The 15,688-nt window shown below is 42.7% G+C and overlaps 1 protein-coding gene and 1 non-coding gene across 3 annotated transcripts in view; one reads left to right on the top strand and one right to left on the bottom strand.

Annotated features, from left to right (window-relative positions):
• Positions 1-6,618: 6,618 nt before the first annotated feature.
• trnav-cac (transfer RNA valine (anticodon CAC)) lies at positions 6,619-6,691 on the bottom strand. The gene has a single exon. It is a non-coding gene; the product is annotated as a tRNA-Val (tRNA).
• Positions 6,692-12,439: 5,748 nt separating this feature from the next.
• LOC139563014 (dysbindin domain-containing protein 1-like) overlaps positions 12,440-15,688 on the top strand; it is a 39,133-nt gene continuing 35,884 nt past the window's right edge. Inside the window, exon 1 of one of the 2 annotated variants that reach the window (XM_071381247.1) lies at positions 12,440-12,891. In XM_071381247.1, coding sequence (XP_071237348.1) covers positions 12,861-12,891 — 31 coding nt within the window. In that variant the 5' untranslated portion in view covers positions 12,440-12,860. The remainder of the gene's footprint in view (positions 12,892-15,688) is intronic. The other variant, XM_071381248.1, reaches the window with a different exon arrangement.

Genomic DNA, 15,688 nt, shown 5'->3' with positions numbered 1-15,688 from the left:
TAGAAATCACTGCCTCATTGCCTGTGTCAGTAATGGGTCCACGGTCAAACGACCATCCCTCATCACAGTCAAACGCTCCCTAAAACACTTCAGCGAGCAGGCCTTTCTAATCGACCTGGCCCGGGTATCCTGGAAAGATATTGACCTCATTCCGTCAGTAGAGGATGCCTGGTTATTCTTTAAAAGTGCTTTCCTCACCATCTTAAATAAGCATGCCTCATTCAAAAAATGTAGAACTAAGAACAGATATAGCCCTTGGTTCACTCCAGACTTGACTGCCCTTGACCAGCACAAAAGCATCATGTGGCATACTGCATTAGCATTGAAGTGCCCCCGTGATATGTAACTTTTCAGGGAAGTTAGGAACCAATATACACAGGCAGTTAGGAAAGCAAAGGCTAGCTTTTTCAAATAGAAATTTACATCCTGTAGCACAAACTCCAAAAAGTTCTGGGACACTGTAAAGTCCATGGAGAATAAGAGCGCCTCCTCCCAGCTGCCCACTGCACTGAGGCTAGGAAACACTGTCACCACCGATAAATCTACGATTATCGAGAATTTCAATAAGCATCTTTCTAAGGCTGGGCTTGCTTTCCACCTGGCTACCCCTACCCCGGTCAACAGCTCTGCACCCCCCACAGCAACTTGCCCAAGCCTCCCCCATTTCTTCTCCACCCAAATCCAGATAGCTGATGTTCTGAAAGAGCTGCAAAATCTGGACCCATACAAATCAGCTGGGCTAGACAATCTGGACCCTCTCTTAATTATCCGCCGCAATTGTTGCAACCCCTATTACCAGCCTGTTCAACCTCTCTTTCGTATCGTCTGAGATCCCCAAAGATTGGAAAGCTGCCGCGGTCATCCCCCTCTTCAAAGGGGGAGACACTCTAGACCCAAACTGTTACAGACCTATATCTATCCTACCCTGCCTCTCTAAGGTCTTCGAAAGCCAAGTTAACAAACAGATCACCGACCATTTCGAATCCCACCGTACCTTCGCTATGCAATCTGGTTTCTGAGCTGGTCATGGGTGCACCTCAGCCACGCTCAAGGTCCTAAACAATATCATAATCGCCATCGACAAAAGACAATACTGTGCAGCCGTATCCATCGACTTGGCCAAGGCTTTCGACTCTGTCAATCACCGCATTCTTATTGGCAGACTCAACAGCCTTGGTTTCTCAAATGACTGTCTCGCCTGGTTCACCAACTACTTCTCAGATAGAGTTTAGTGTGTCAAATGGGAGGGCTTGTTGTCCGGACCTCTGGCAGTCTCTATGGGGTGCCACAGGGTTCAATTCTCGGGCCGACTCTTTTCTCTGTATACATCAATGATGTCGCTCTTGCGGCTGGTGATTCTCTGATCCACCTCTACGCAAACGACACCTTTCTGTATACTTCTGGCCCTTCTTTGGACACTGTGTTAACTAACCTCCAGACGAGCTTCGAAGCCATACAACTCTCCTTCCGTGGCCTCCAATTGCTCCAAATGCAAGTAAAACTAAATGCATGCTCTTCAACTGATCGCTGCCAGCATCTGCACACCCGCCTAGCATCACTACTCTGGACGGTTCTGACTTAGAATATGTGGACGGCCTCCCGGGTGGCGCAGTGGTCTAGGGCACTGCATCGCAGTGCTAGCTGCGCCACCAGAGTCTCTGGGTTCGCGCCCAGGCTCTGTCGCAGCCGGCCGCGACCGGGAGGTCCGTGGGGCGACGCACAATTGGCATAGCGTCGTCCGGGTTAGGGAGGGTTTGGCCGGTAGGGATATCCTTGTCTCATCGCGCTCCAGCGACTCCTGTGGCGGGCCGGGCGCAGTGCGCGCTAACCAAGGGGGCCAGGTACACGGTGTTTCCTCCGACACATTGGTGCGGCTGGCTTCCGGGTTGGAGGCGCGCTGTGTTAAGAAGCAGTGCGGCTTGGTTGGGTTGTGCTTCGGAGGACGCATGGCTTTCGACCTTCGTCTCTCCCGAGCCCGTACGGGAGTTGTAGCGATGAGACAAGATAGTAATTACTAGCGATTGGATACCACGAAAATTCGGGAGAAAATGGGATAAAATTAAAAAATATATTTAAAAAATAAATAATAATAAATAAATAGAATATGTGGACAACTACAAATAACTATGTGTCTGGTTAGACTGTAAACTCTCCTTCCAGACTCATATTAAGCATCTCCAATCCAAAATTAAATCTAGAATCGGCTTCCTATTTCGCAACAAAGCTTCCTTCACTCATGCTGCCAAACATACCCTCGTAAAACTGACCATCCTACCAATCCTTGACTTCGGCGATGTCATTTACAAAATAGGCTTCAACACTCTACTCAGCAAATTGGATGCAGTCTATCACAGTGCCATCCGTTTTGTCACCAAAGCCCCATACACTACCCACCACTGCGACCAGTATGCTCTCGTTGGCTGGCCCTCGCTTCATATTCGTCGCCAAACCCACTGGCTCCATGTCATCTATAAGTCCTTGCTAGGTAAAGCCCCGCCTTATCTTATCACTGGTCACCATAGCAGCACCCACCTGTAGCACGCGCTCCAGCAGGTATATTTCACTGGTCATCCCCATAGCCAATTCCTCCTTTGGCCGCCTTTCCTTCCAGTTCTCTGCTGCCAATGACTGGAACGAATTGCAAAAATCACTGAAGCTGGAGACTCATATCTCCCTCACTATCTTTAAGCATCAGCTATCAGAGCAGCTTACAGATCATTGCACCTGTACGTAGCACATCTGTAAATAGCCCATCCAACTACCTCAACCCCATATTGTTATTTATTTTATTTATTTTTTATTTATTTTTTGCTCCTTTGCACCACAGTATCTCTACTTGCACATTCATCTTCCACACATCTCACTCCAGTGTTTATTTGCGAAATTGTAATTATTTCGCCACTACGGCCTATTTATTGCCTTACCTCCCTAATCGTACTTAATTTGCACACACTGTATATAGACTATTGTATTGTGTTATTGACTGTACGTTTGTTTATTCCATGTGTAACTCTGTGTTGTTGTTTGTGTCACACTGCTTTGCTTTATCTTGGCCAGGTCGCAATTGTAAATGAGAACGTGTTCTCAACTTGCCTACCTGGTTAAATAAAGGTGAAATAAATAAAATAAAATGTAGTGTTGGTACATGGAATATTCCTCAACTGCATATATCATAAATTGCTATTGCAAATAGAAGTATTATGTTCAACAACTGACATTTCAGATATTATTTTGACAAACACACTTTGGTGCTTACAATTAATTCTCTATTGTCATAGATTTGGTGGGCACTGTCATCTGTGATCTTTGTGATATGACTTTCTTTAAGCACGTACTGATGAAACTGTCACTGTCACGACTCCCACCGAAGGTGGCTCCCCTGCCTGTTCGGGCGGTGCTCGGCGGTCGTCGTCGCTGGTCTACTAGCCGCCACCAATCCCTTTTTCCTTTTCTGTTTGTTTGGTCTTATTAGTTGCACCTGTTTCTTATTGTGTTTCCTGATTTTTGTCTATTTAAGCCTGTTAGGCCTGCCTAGGTTTGTGCGGGATTATTTCCTGTTAGTGTGTGGATGTTCATTTTGTATGTTGTTTTCCCGGACGTTTTGGGTCCTGTGTATGGGCCGGTCAGTTGATGCGCCGTGTGTTTTGGCGTGACCGTTTTCCCAGGAAAATAAATAGACATTTATTTGAATCCTCTGCTCTCTGCGCCTGACTCCAACCCACCTGACTCTGACAGTCACTTAATATTTTTTTCTTAAAGTCTACAAACGCTCTACAGTCGTGGCCAAAAGTTTTGAGAATGACACAAATATTAATTTCCACAAAGTTTGCTGCTTCAGTGTCTTTAGATATTTTTGTCAGATGTTACTATGGAATACTGAAGTATAATTACAAGCATTTCATAAGTGTCAAAGGCTTATATTGACAACTACATGAAGTTGATGCAAAGAGTCAATATTTGCAGTGTTGACCCTTCTTTTTCAAGACCTCTGCAATCTGCCCTGGCATGCTGTCAATTAACTTCTGGGCCACATCCTGACTGATGGCAGCCCATTCTTGCATAATTAATGCTTGGAGTTTGTCAGAATTTGTGGGGTTTTGTTTGTCCACCCGCCTCTTGAGGATTGACCACAAATTCTCAATGGGATTAAGGTCTGGGGAGTTTCCTGGCCATGGACCCACAATATCGATGTCTTGTTCCCCGAGCCACTTAGTTATCACTTTTGCCTTATGGCAAGGTGCTCCATCATGCTGGAAAAGGCATTGTTCTTCACCAAACTGTTCCTGGATGGTTGGGAGAAGTTGCTCTCGGAGGATGTGTTGGTACCATTCTTTATTCATGGCTGTGTTCTTAGGCAAAATTGTGAGTGAGCCCACTCCCTTGGCTGAGAAGTAACCCCACACATGAATGGTCTCAGGATGCTTTACTGTTGGCATGACACAGGACTGATGGTGGCACTCACCTTGTCTTCTCCGGACAAGCTTTTTTCCGGATGACCCGAACAATCGGAAAGGGGATTCATCAGAGAAAATGATAGTACCCCGGTCATCAGCAGTCCAATCCCTGTACCTTTTGCAGAATATCAGTCTGTCCCTGATGTTTTTCCTGGAGAGAAGTGGCTTCTTTGCTGCCCTTCTTGACACCTAACCATCCTCCAAAAGTCTTCGCCTCACTGTGCGTGCAGATGTACTCACACCTGCCTGCTGCCATTCCTGAGCAAGCTCTGTACTGGTGGTGCCCTGATCCCGCAACTGAATCAACTTTAGGAGACGTCCTGGCGCTTGCTGGACTTTCTTGGGCGCCCTGAAGCCTTCTTCATAACAATTGAACCGCTCTCCTTGAAGTTCTTGATGATCCAATAAATGGTTGATTTAGGTGCAATCTTACTGGCCGCAATATCCTTGCCTGTGAAGCCCTTTTTGTGCAAAGCAATGATGACGGCACGTGTTTCCTTGCAGGTAACCATGATTGACAGAGGAAGAACAATGATTCCAAGCACCACCCTCCTTTTGAAGCTTCCAGTCTGTTATTCGAACTCAATCAGCATGACAGAGTGATCTCCAGCCTTGTCCTCGTCAACAATCACACCTGTGTTAAGTGTCTGTTGACATGTTGGAAAAGATTAAAGCCTACCTCACTAGCTCACTCTCCATCCCTGCTTTGGACAATTAATAGCATGACTCTCGTACCCTTTTCCTTTATGGTTGATATTAATGATGAAAGGAGATATTATCTGTCTCTCTCCTATTGTGTACCACTGTTAAATACTGTGGAAAAATTAAAAACTGGGAAAATAAGTACTTAGAACTACAAATTATTGTAGATAAATATTAAAGAAAATGGTAAACACAACACTGGACTGAACCCCCTAATTGTCAAACTAATAATAATGTACAACAATATAGAAGATACATGACTAGAGGTTATGCAATATTGGTGTATATCCACTGCACGCTTCTTAGGTGTGTAATTGACATGACCAAGGAGCTATTGCAAATTTGAAACTATGAAAAATGTACGTTACACTGCGTGATTTTACAGTACACAAACAAGAGTGTGCAATATAGAAGGGTAGTCAGCGGACATTAGGTCACATGACCAAGGAGCTATTGAAATTCTAAATGTTGAAAAATTCATGTAAAACCATGTGAGATAAAAATGGACAAACTAAAGGGTGTGCAATGTGTAGGGCCACTGAGTGGATATTCTGAACCTTGTTTGAAGTCACTAGGTCACATGACCAAGGAGCTATTGAAACTTTACATTTTGAAAAATTCATGTAAAACCATGTGAGATCAAAATGGACAAACTAAAGGGTGTGCAATGTGTAGGCCCAATGAGTGGACATTCTGAAACTTGTTTGAAGTCACCAGGTCACCTGACCAAGGAGCTATTGAAATTCTACATTTTGAAAAATTATTTTAAAATCTTGTGAGATGAAAATGGACAAACTAAAGGGTGTGCAATGTGTAGGCCCACTGAGTGGATATTCTGAACCTTGTTTGAAGTCACAAATTCTGAAAAATTCATGTAAAACCATGTGAGATTTAAAAAATAAATAAATAAATGGACAAACTAAAGGGTGTGCAATGTGCGTCTATGCCATCGGGTTAGCTACAACCAGTTTTGAAAGTGTTAGGAGTAATGGTTAAAGAGCTATTGAAATTTGAACATTTTGATTTGTCACTATGTTGACGGTCCCTAACTGCTGTTGGTGGACGTAAGGAGAACTACAGGCGAATATCCGTCGAATATCCAATCTGAAACTGTTTTTACCTCGGTACATTGTACCTATGTTTTTCCTCTGAAGTTTCGTGCCTTTCTTTGTTTGCTGAAATACATACTTTTTCAATAAACGTTAATCAAATACAACCGCTGACTGGTCTCGGCTCCACTCCGTGGTGAAGTTAATCCTAAACTTCCTTTACCATTGAGTGGAGTTTAATCCGTTTACGTTAGCTAGCTACAATGCAGACATTGCATGTATTCATGAAGCTAGATTAACATTACAGTAAATTACTAGTAACGTTAGTTGGCTAGATGATCATTTAAATGTTACTTTGGCCGAATAAGTTAAACCATTGAATTGTGTACCGATATGCATTAGAGCTAAAAACATGTTTCCGCCCGGTTTCGAACCGGGGACCTTTCGCGTGTGAGGCGAACGTGATAACCACTACACTACGGAAACAGTTATTTTAGGAGTAGCTAGTTTTATTTTCATGGTTCCTCCTGTCTTCTCTCACATCAAATGTGTTTTGAGAAAGAGGCATGGAGGGAGGATGTGAGGAATCAAGGGACATCATTTGAGATTCACCCATGGATTGACTGAGGTATATCATAAATCTGTACATAATGACGAGGTGCTAATTTCTCCGCCCTGACAATGCGAGTCGTTGTCTCGGCAGGCGTTAAGTGTAGAACTGCTTAAATCCATAGCCCATTGAAACGCATTGGGTTTATTTTAGACAGATTTTTGTCGAGAGATAGCTAACCCTCTCGCTTCGCCTCTTTCTCTTAAGGTATTATATGGACGATGGTAAATTCAGTTTTCAATGTAAATTCTAACTAAAATAATTCTAACAGATTAGGTTTTCATTGGCATGATGATGGGAGCTAAGATATTAAACTTTTTTAATCAACATGACAAATAAATACTTGAACTTTAGCTATATCGTCAACATCGACTTCGCAATGTGTGTTGAGAAATAATTAATTTAAGTTAGAATATTTGTAACATTTTGGCCTTAATCAGGCCTCCTTTAAGGCTCCATAATGTTTCATATGTAGGTGCTACAAACCAACAATTGGTGTCATATGAAGTTTTACCTCAGTAATTATGAGTACTATTTTGATTAATAAAATATATAATCTTACATTAATTGATGACTATTGAAAATATATCATCCTGAATATAGAAAATACAAAATTTGTGTCAATATATTGTTAAACATAATATACTCTACGGGCGTATCAAAGTTCCAGAGTGGGATGTAAGCAGAGAAAATGTGATAATGGCTTCAGAATGGTCGCCCTCTGCTGGTGATTTGCAGGACGTGCAATGAACAAAAATATAAACGCAACATGCAACAATTTCAAAGATTTTGCTGAGTTCATATGAGGAAATCATTCATAGGCCCACCCACTTGGCAGCCAGGCCCACCCACTGGTGAGCCAGACCCAGCTAATTAAGGGCTTTATTACAGACAGAAATAAATAAAATGTTATATTTTCAATATTTATGTATTTATTTAACTATATTTCTAAATTAATTTACGATTTTTTTAATTGAAGTCAAAATACTACTAATATTACAGAGCAAGCTGTAAAGCTTCATATGACTCACATTTTTGTTTTGTAGGACCTTGTAAGACATTATGGTCTTAAAGGAGGCCTGGGTAAGGCCAAAATGACTGCGTTTACACAGGCATCCCGATATATATTTTCTCTAATTGGTCTTTTAACCAATCATAACAGCTCTGAAAAATATCTGATGGGAAAAGATCTGATGTGATCTGTCAAAACACCAATTAGTGGAAAAAAAATCAGAATTGGGCTTCCTGTGTAAATGCAGCCAATGTCACAAATGTTCAATCAAAAACTTAAATAATTTCTTTCTCAATTATGCTTTAAAATACAAATGTCAAATATATGTCAAAAATCCTTCCTCAAAAGGACCCTTCTATGGATTACATTTTGTGAAAATCCCCAAAGCATGGTCTTTTTTTGTTCTAGTTAATCACCAATTAGCTTGCAGCCCATAATAGGTAACATTAAAAAGCAAAACCCTCTGACAATAGCTTAATCTGTTATAAACATCTTCATTTGAAGCAAACTCATTTTATTTGAATACTTCCTATAGAAGCATTAAAGCTACTCCTTGCATTTACCTACCTCACTTTCTTCGTCTTCTTTGGTATCACGGCATTCCCACATTTAGTTTGTGCATGTGTTGTGTGTGGTGTCGCGTTACATTTTTGAACCAAAAAGAAAAAGGAAAAAATTGCACCACCAACTAATCCTCCACTTATAAACCACTATTACATATCACCACTATTACCCAATCACCGACGAATTCTCACAAAACACCCAGACCTGTGTTAAAGAAAAAATCTTTGTCCAGTTCGAGGTGAGTAATTGCTGTTCTGATGTCCAGAAGCTCTTTTCGGTCATAAGAAACAGTGGCAGAAATATTATGTACAAAATAAGTTACAAACAATGCGAAAAAACACAATATAGCACAGTTGGTTAGGAGCCTGTAAAAACGTTAGCAATCTCCTCTGGCACCCTTCTATTATCCCTGGCAACTTCAGCCTATGTGAGAATGCTGTTCATTCCATTCAACACCATAGTGCCCTCCAAGCTCATCACTAAGCTCACTGAACACCTCCCTCTGCAACTGGATCCTGGACTTTCTGACGTGCGCCCCCAGGTAGTGAGGGTAGGCAACAACACATCTACCACACTGACCTTCAACACGGGGCCCCTCAGGGGTGCGTGCTTAGTCCCTTTCTGTACTCCCTGTTCACCCACAACTGCATGGCCGCACACGACTCCTACACCATTATTAAGTTTGCTGACGACACAGTGGTGGTAGGCCTGATCACAGACGACGACAAGACAGCCTATAGAGAGGAGGTCAGTGACCTGGCGGTGTGGTGCCAGGACACCAACCTCTCCCTCAACATCAGCAAGACAAAGAAGCTGATCGTGGACTACAGGAAATGGAGGGCCGAGTACACTCTAATCCACATCGACGGGGCTATAGTGGAGCGGTTTGAGAGCTTTAAGTTCCTCTGTGTCCACATACCTAAGGAATTAACATGGTCCACACACACCAACACAGTCGTGAAGAAGGCACTCTCAAGAGGCTGAAAATATTTGCATGGACCCTCAGATCCTCAAAAGGTTCTACAACTGCACAATTGAGAGCATCTTTGTCTGGTTGCATCACCGCTTGGTGTGGCAATTGCTTGGCATCCGACCGCAGGGCACTACAAAGGGTAGTGCGTACAGCCCAGTACATCACTGAGGCTGAAGTCCCTGCCATCCAGGACCTCTATACCAGGCGATGTCAGAGGAAGGCCCTAAAAATTGTCGAAGACTCCAGCCACCCAAGTCATAGACTGTTCTCTTTGCTACAGCATGGCAATCGGTACCGATGCAAAATCTGTAACCAACAGGATCCTGAAAAGCTTCTACCCCCAAACCATAAGACTCATAAATAGTTACGCAAATGGCTATCCAGACTATCTGCATTGACACTTTTGCACTAACGGTTTTGACTCACATACTCTGCTCCTTCCGCTTATTATCTATCCTGTTACCTAGTAACTTTACCCTTATCTATATGTAGATATCTACCTCAATTACCTCGTACCCCTGGACATCGGCTTGGTACTGATGTGCTGTGTATATAGCAAAGTTATCGTTACTCATTGTGTATTTATTCCTGGTGTTATTATTTTTCTATAATTTTTCAATTTTACTGTTGGGAAGTAAGCATTTCACTGTTAGTCTACACCTGTTGTTTACGACACATGTGACAAATACGATTTGATTTGATTTGACACATTCACACACAGACCAAACTCGTGTGTCCATCCATCCATGTTTTGTCTCCTGCAAAAACAGTACTAGTCAAAAGTTTGGACACACCTACTCATTCAAGGGTTGATCTTTATTTTGACTATTTTCTACATTGTAGAATAATAGTGAAGACATCAAAACTATAAAATAACATATATGGAATCATGCAGTAACCCAAAAAGTGTTAAACAAAGATTCTTCAAAGTTGCCACCTGTCATGCCCTGGCCTTAGTTATCTTTGTTTTCTTTATTATTTTAGTTAGGTCAGGGTGTGACATGGGGGATGCAGGTGTTTTTATTATTGTCTAGGGGTTTATGTATGTCTATGGTTGCCTAGATTGGTTCTCAATTAGAGGCAGCTGTCTATCGTTGTCTCTGATTGGGAACCATATTTAGGCAGCCATATTCATTGGGTATTTCGTGGGTTATTGTCTATATGTAAGTTGCCTGTGTCTGCACTTGTCATTTATAGCTTCACGGTCGTTTTGTTGTTTTTTATTAGTCTGTTTAGTGTTTCTCTTCGTTTATTAAATAGAAGAATGTATTCGTATCACGCTGCGCCTTGGTCCTCCTCTCTTCCACCATACGACGAACGTGACACCACCCTTTGCCTTGATTACAGCTTTGCACACTCTTGGCATTCTGTCAACCAGCTTCACCTGGAATGCTTTTCCAACAGTCTTAAAGGAGTTTCCACATATACTGAGCACTTGTTGGCTGCTTTTCCTTCACTCTGCAGTCCAACTCATCCCAAACCATCTCAGTTGGGTTGAGGTCGGGTGATTGTGGAGGCCAGGTCATCTGATGCAGCACTCCATCACTCTCCTTGGTCAAATAGCCCTTACACAGCCTGGAGCTGTGTTGGGTCATTGTCCTGTTGAAAAACAAATGATAGTCCCACTAAGCGCAAACCAGATGGATTGAGTAATGAGTAGGTGTGTCCAAACTTTTGAAAGGTACTGTATGTTAGAGAGTGATGTACAGATGTAGGATCTTAATGTGAGCCAGTTAGCTACAGCAGGAAAATAATCCTGCAGCAAAAGGAAATGTGAATTATTATGTGGATTATAATAAATGTACCTTTTTGTAGGGATTGATACAGTTTTTGTAAGGGAAAATCAAGTCTGAAATTTCAAAGTGGAAATTACAAACTTCAGAAGCCTTTTCAAACCTCAAATACACAAAAGTTTTATAATTCCTACATTGCAGCGAAGTTCTCCTGCAACAGGGTGATTAAATGAAGATCTTACATCTCTATCCACATTTCCAAAGGTGAATGGGTATAGTGTCATCTCTCTCTCTGCCCCGTCCCTCTATTAGAGTAAGTCATTTTCAGGAAACTAATCGGCAGTACTGTTGTCCTGTGCTTATCATAGTATTTTTATGCTGCTGTGGGACAAGGCTTAAAACTGGAGTGTTAAGATGTTTACCTAATAAGGTGTATGCACATTCGCATACACCAGTAGAGAACGACTGCCCCCGCTCATTGAAGCCGCAGCTGTTCAAGGCCAACTGCGGTACTGCAGGCATTGTTAGCAGAAAAATGGGAATCTTCGTGTACATTTTTTTTTTAAATGGATGACAATCATGGTACCAATAGTTGCCTTTAACACACAAGATGTATAGTATGTCCTTGAACCGATTATTTTAAAATCACACAGAGAAGAAAGTATAAGGATAATTTAGTTGCTAATGGCAGCCTGCAGCCTTTCTCTTCAAATTTTTTTTTTTTACCAGGCAAGTCAGTTCAGAACAAATTCTTAATGATGGCCTACACCGGCCAAACCCAGACAATGCTGGGCCAATTGTGCCACAGCCTATGGGACTCCCAATCACGGCCAGTTGTGATACAACCTGGATTCAAACCAGGGTGTCTGTAGTGATGCCTTTAGCACTGAGATGTAGTGCCTTAGACCGCTGCACCACTCGAGAGCCCATTTAAAAGGGACAGCACTGAGCTAGCTGGAGTAGCTCAAACTGTGCGTGTTATGTCTCCATGATACGCCATCTTAACCGACTTCATTTGGCTATTGAGTCTTCACATAGGAATGCATGGTGTCATGTGATCAGTGACTTCGTCCATTCATATATGCAGTCATTGGCACACACAGACACACATGCTCACACACATAGTGACTCTGTGATACTTCTCACCCATGTGGTGTATCCAACTCTCCCCTTCCCTTTATCCAAAGCCCCACCAACACCCCTCCTAGAGCCCCCCCCCCCCCCCCCCCTCTCTCTCTCTCAATCTGGGCAGTCTGCCAGTGTGCCCATCCTGCTCGCTCTCACTTTCTCTCTATCCCCCTCTTTTTCTCCCTCTCTCTCTAGATCTCTCTGTATTCTGCATTCGCTGAGCTTTTTCACAATGTTATTATAGAACAAAGTGGTTCTGAGTTTTGCTGTTCTCTCTCTCTCTCTCTCTCTCTCTCTCTCTCTCTCTCTCTCTCTCTCTCTCTCTCTCTCTCTCTCTCTCTCTCTCTCTCTCTCTCTCTGTGTGAGGCAGGCAGTGCAGCAGAGCGGTGAACTCAGTGTGTTCTCACGTCTGTATTGGGCAGGCTGGTGAGTGTGTGAGAGAGCACTGAGCAGGGATGAGCACCAGGCAGTGAGGAAGAGGACGACAGAGTAAAAAAGGAGTGCAGCTGGAGTCGAATGCTGTGGAGAACGAGAGCTGGCATACCTCTCTCTCTCCCTCCATCTCACTCTCTCAGTCTGTCTCCCCCACTCCCATGCTGTTGTGATAGACAGCACGGCACTCTCGGCTCGGCTGCATGGAGGCACAGGGAGGGGCAGGGAGCCCAGGTAGGTGCAGCTTTATGTTATTCACTGTTAGCATAGAATCCATCAGCCTAGACCAGACTGTCCATCACCATGTCTTTCCAGACTGACTCTATGTTATGTCTATTCCATGGTAGTCTATCACACCAGCCTCTTTCACTCTATTGTCACATTTAAATTCTCTGTTAGCCCAGACTTGGTTTCTGAGAATAGGTGCTCTGTTTTACACCAGACATATACTCTACCAGCCTAGATGGTTATGTTCGTTAAATCATGTACTCTGCTAGCTTTGACTGTATATTAGTATATTAGTGTAGTTAATTATCTTATCAGTGGGTTCTGTTAATCTATTAGCCCACCTGCAGTGCACATCAGTGGACTGCAGATGATACTGTAGAGTAGAGGAAACCGTAGCCAACATTAAGGATGGAAATAACATAGTGGTGGATGTTTCTACAGGTCTGAATTGGAGAATATATAAAGTGTTAATGAATCCCTACTATTCTTAGTATATTTAGACTAAATGCATATGAAATATGTGTTGAATGCTCACATGTAATGACATGGTTGGGAAAGAAAGGAAGATGAACACATGTGGATGTTGCTGTTTTCAGATATGGAGGATGTTGTTGTGTGTAGAGCTATTTCAGTGACCTGTGTTGACACAATGTACTTAATAAGATGTGATAAACCAGATATGATTTGTATGGTATCAATTAGACACAATACCTTAATGACATTGATATAACGGATCATAGCAACATCATTTACTGTAGGATGGATTGCTATCTGTGATAAAGGGAAAAGGGATGGATGTTAGAAGAGAGAAATAACAGTGTGGTGGGAGAAGGGTGTGGAGAGACTTACTTCCTGTTGCCTTTACTGTTGAAAGAAGATTGATTTGTTTTGAACCGATATGTTGAGTTTGATTAAACTATTGTGGTGAATGCAATCACTGTGTGTGCGTGTGAACCTGATTCAGAGGAAGTCATGCGTGATTGCTAGGAGCAGTGTGAGCCGAAACCTGAAAGAGCAGCCTTTCAAACAGCACACTCCAGTCCTTTCACTGTTGGCTGGTGGTGTGTTCACCATGTCCCATTAAACACACTGTGTACGGATGGTGCTCAGAGTGCTCAGTCAGTAGGCATTTACAGTAGGGCACACTGGGTCAAGAGGAGCATGAGGTAGTGTCAGCTCATTCATCACGTTGACTGACCTATTAGAGACTGTCCTAGTGAATAAGACCCCATCCAGTTACTCATTTGATATGGCCTGGTTATACCAGAGATCTCTGCAGTAGGCTAGGTTAAGTTTATTGCTTTCATATGATCAGTAGGATTGTACAATAAGCCATTCCAGAGCATTGAGAAACAGATGAACAGTTCTCTCTTTTGAAAAGTGTCTCAGGTTGGGGGCACGTTAGGTGGCTAGGCTAGCTACCTGACTCGTTGACACATTTACCCTAGACTATGTAGGACTGATACTTATTCATCTAGGATTTATGTCTGACCCGCTAAGGACAAAGACACATACAGCCTCAGTCCCCAGAACCACATATGTATAGTAGCTGGTTTAGTCAATGAGTCTCCTCATATGTCACTATCACTGCACTACCTAGCAGATCCATCTCATTCTAGAGCATTCTTTACAGTACACATATTTACAGTATCAACATTGACATGTGCCATGTATAGTAATACTTGGTGGCTAACAAAATAATGGAAGCAAGGCATTACATACTGTGATGTGCCTTTCATACTGTGATGTGCCTTTGTGTAATGGGAATATTTAAGATGTTTATGCTGGCTGACACATAAGATTTCCAGTGTTCTAATTCAGACACTCATTTGTATATGGGTTGATGGTCACTAGACCTGACACGGAATGTTATGGATTATTCTCATATCTGTTGATAGTGATTGACGCCAGACTGGAGGTACAAGGACAGAGGACACTGACTGTTATTGTATTCTGTGACACTATGTAATTCTGTAGCAGCTGATTTTGTGACTTCCTACAAGCCTCTCAGTGGGTGTTAATGGAACATTGGTGCTGTGAGATTAGAATATGTTATCTGCTTCTGTTCTGGAAGAGTTGTATTAAACCAGATTGATTTTGATTGACGTCATCTGCGACTGCTCCTATTTTTTATTCACCTTGAAAAATCCCTAGTACAGTTTCATTGAATACTATGTGTGTGTCTATGCATGTAAAACATGATTGGCAATTGATTTAAGGTGTAAACCACAGGAGGTTGGTGGCACCTTAATTGGGGACCCGTGGTAATAGCTGGAGTGGAATGGTATCAAATACATCAAACACATGGTTTCCATGTGTTTGATGCCATTCCATTCGCTACGTTCCATCCATTATTGTGAGCCATCCTCCCCTCAGCAGCCTCCAGTGGTGTAAACATTAATTGTGTGACTATGAGGCAGAGTGACATACAGAGGGGGGTAACAGACATGGGGAATGAAGCAGCAAACGGTAAATAGTATCACCACCTCATTATAGAGAAGGGAAAGTGGAGCTGTATTCTCTCAGCTTGTTTGGACCCTCGCTGCAAAAATAAATCGATAGCCAACAGCAAGCCTTGTATCCAGGGTGAAATGGGAATCCATCATGTTTAGTCTGTAACTTGCTTTGCCAACCCTTTGAAATGCCACACCCTTCTCTGTGTGACACACACACACAATCTGTGCCAAAGATGCTCTTCTCCAGTCCTAAGGACGTGGATGTTTCCACAGTGATTGTGCAGTCTGAGGGACAGCATGATGATGATGTCCAACAGAGGGCTTGGGGAGGGCAGCCCAGCAGGGAG

Source organism: Salvelinus alpinus, chromosome 33 (genome assembly GCF_045679555.1).
Source record: "Salvelinus alpinus chromosome 33, SLU_Salpinus.1, whole genome shotgun sequence".
NCBI classification, from domain to species: Eukaryota; Metazoa; Chordata; class Actinopteri; order Salmoniformes; family Salmonidae; genus Salvelinus; species Salvelinus alpinus.
The sequence above is the reverse complement of the archived record's forward strand: the minus strand, read 5'-3'. Positions and strand labels throughout refer to the sequence as shown.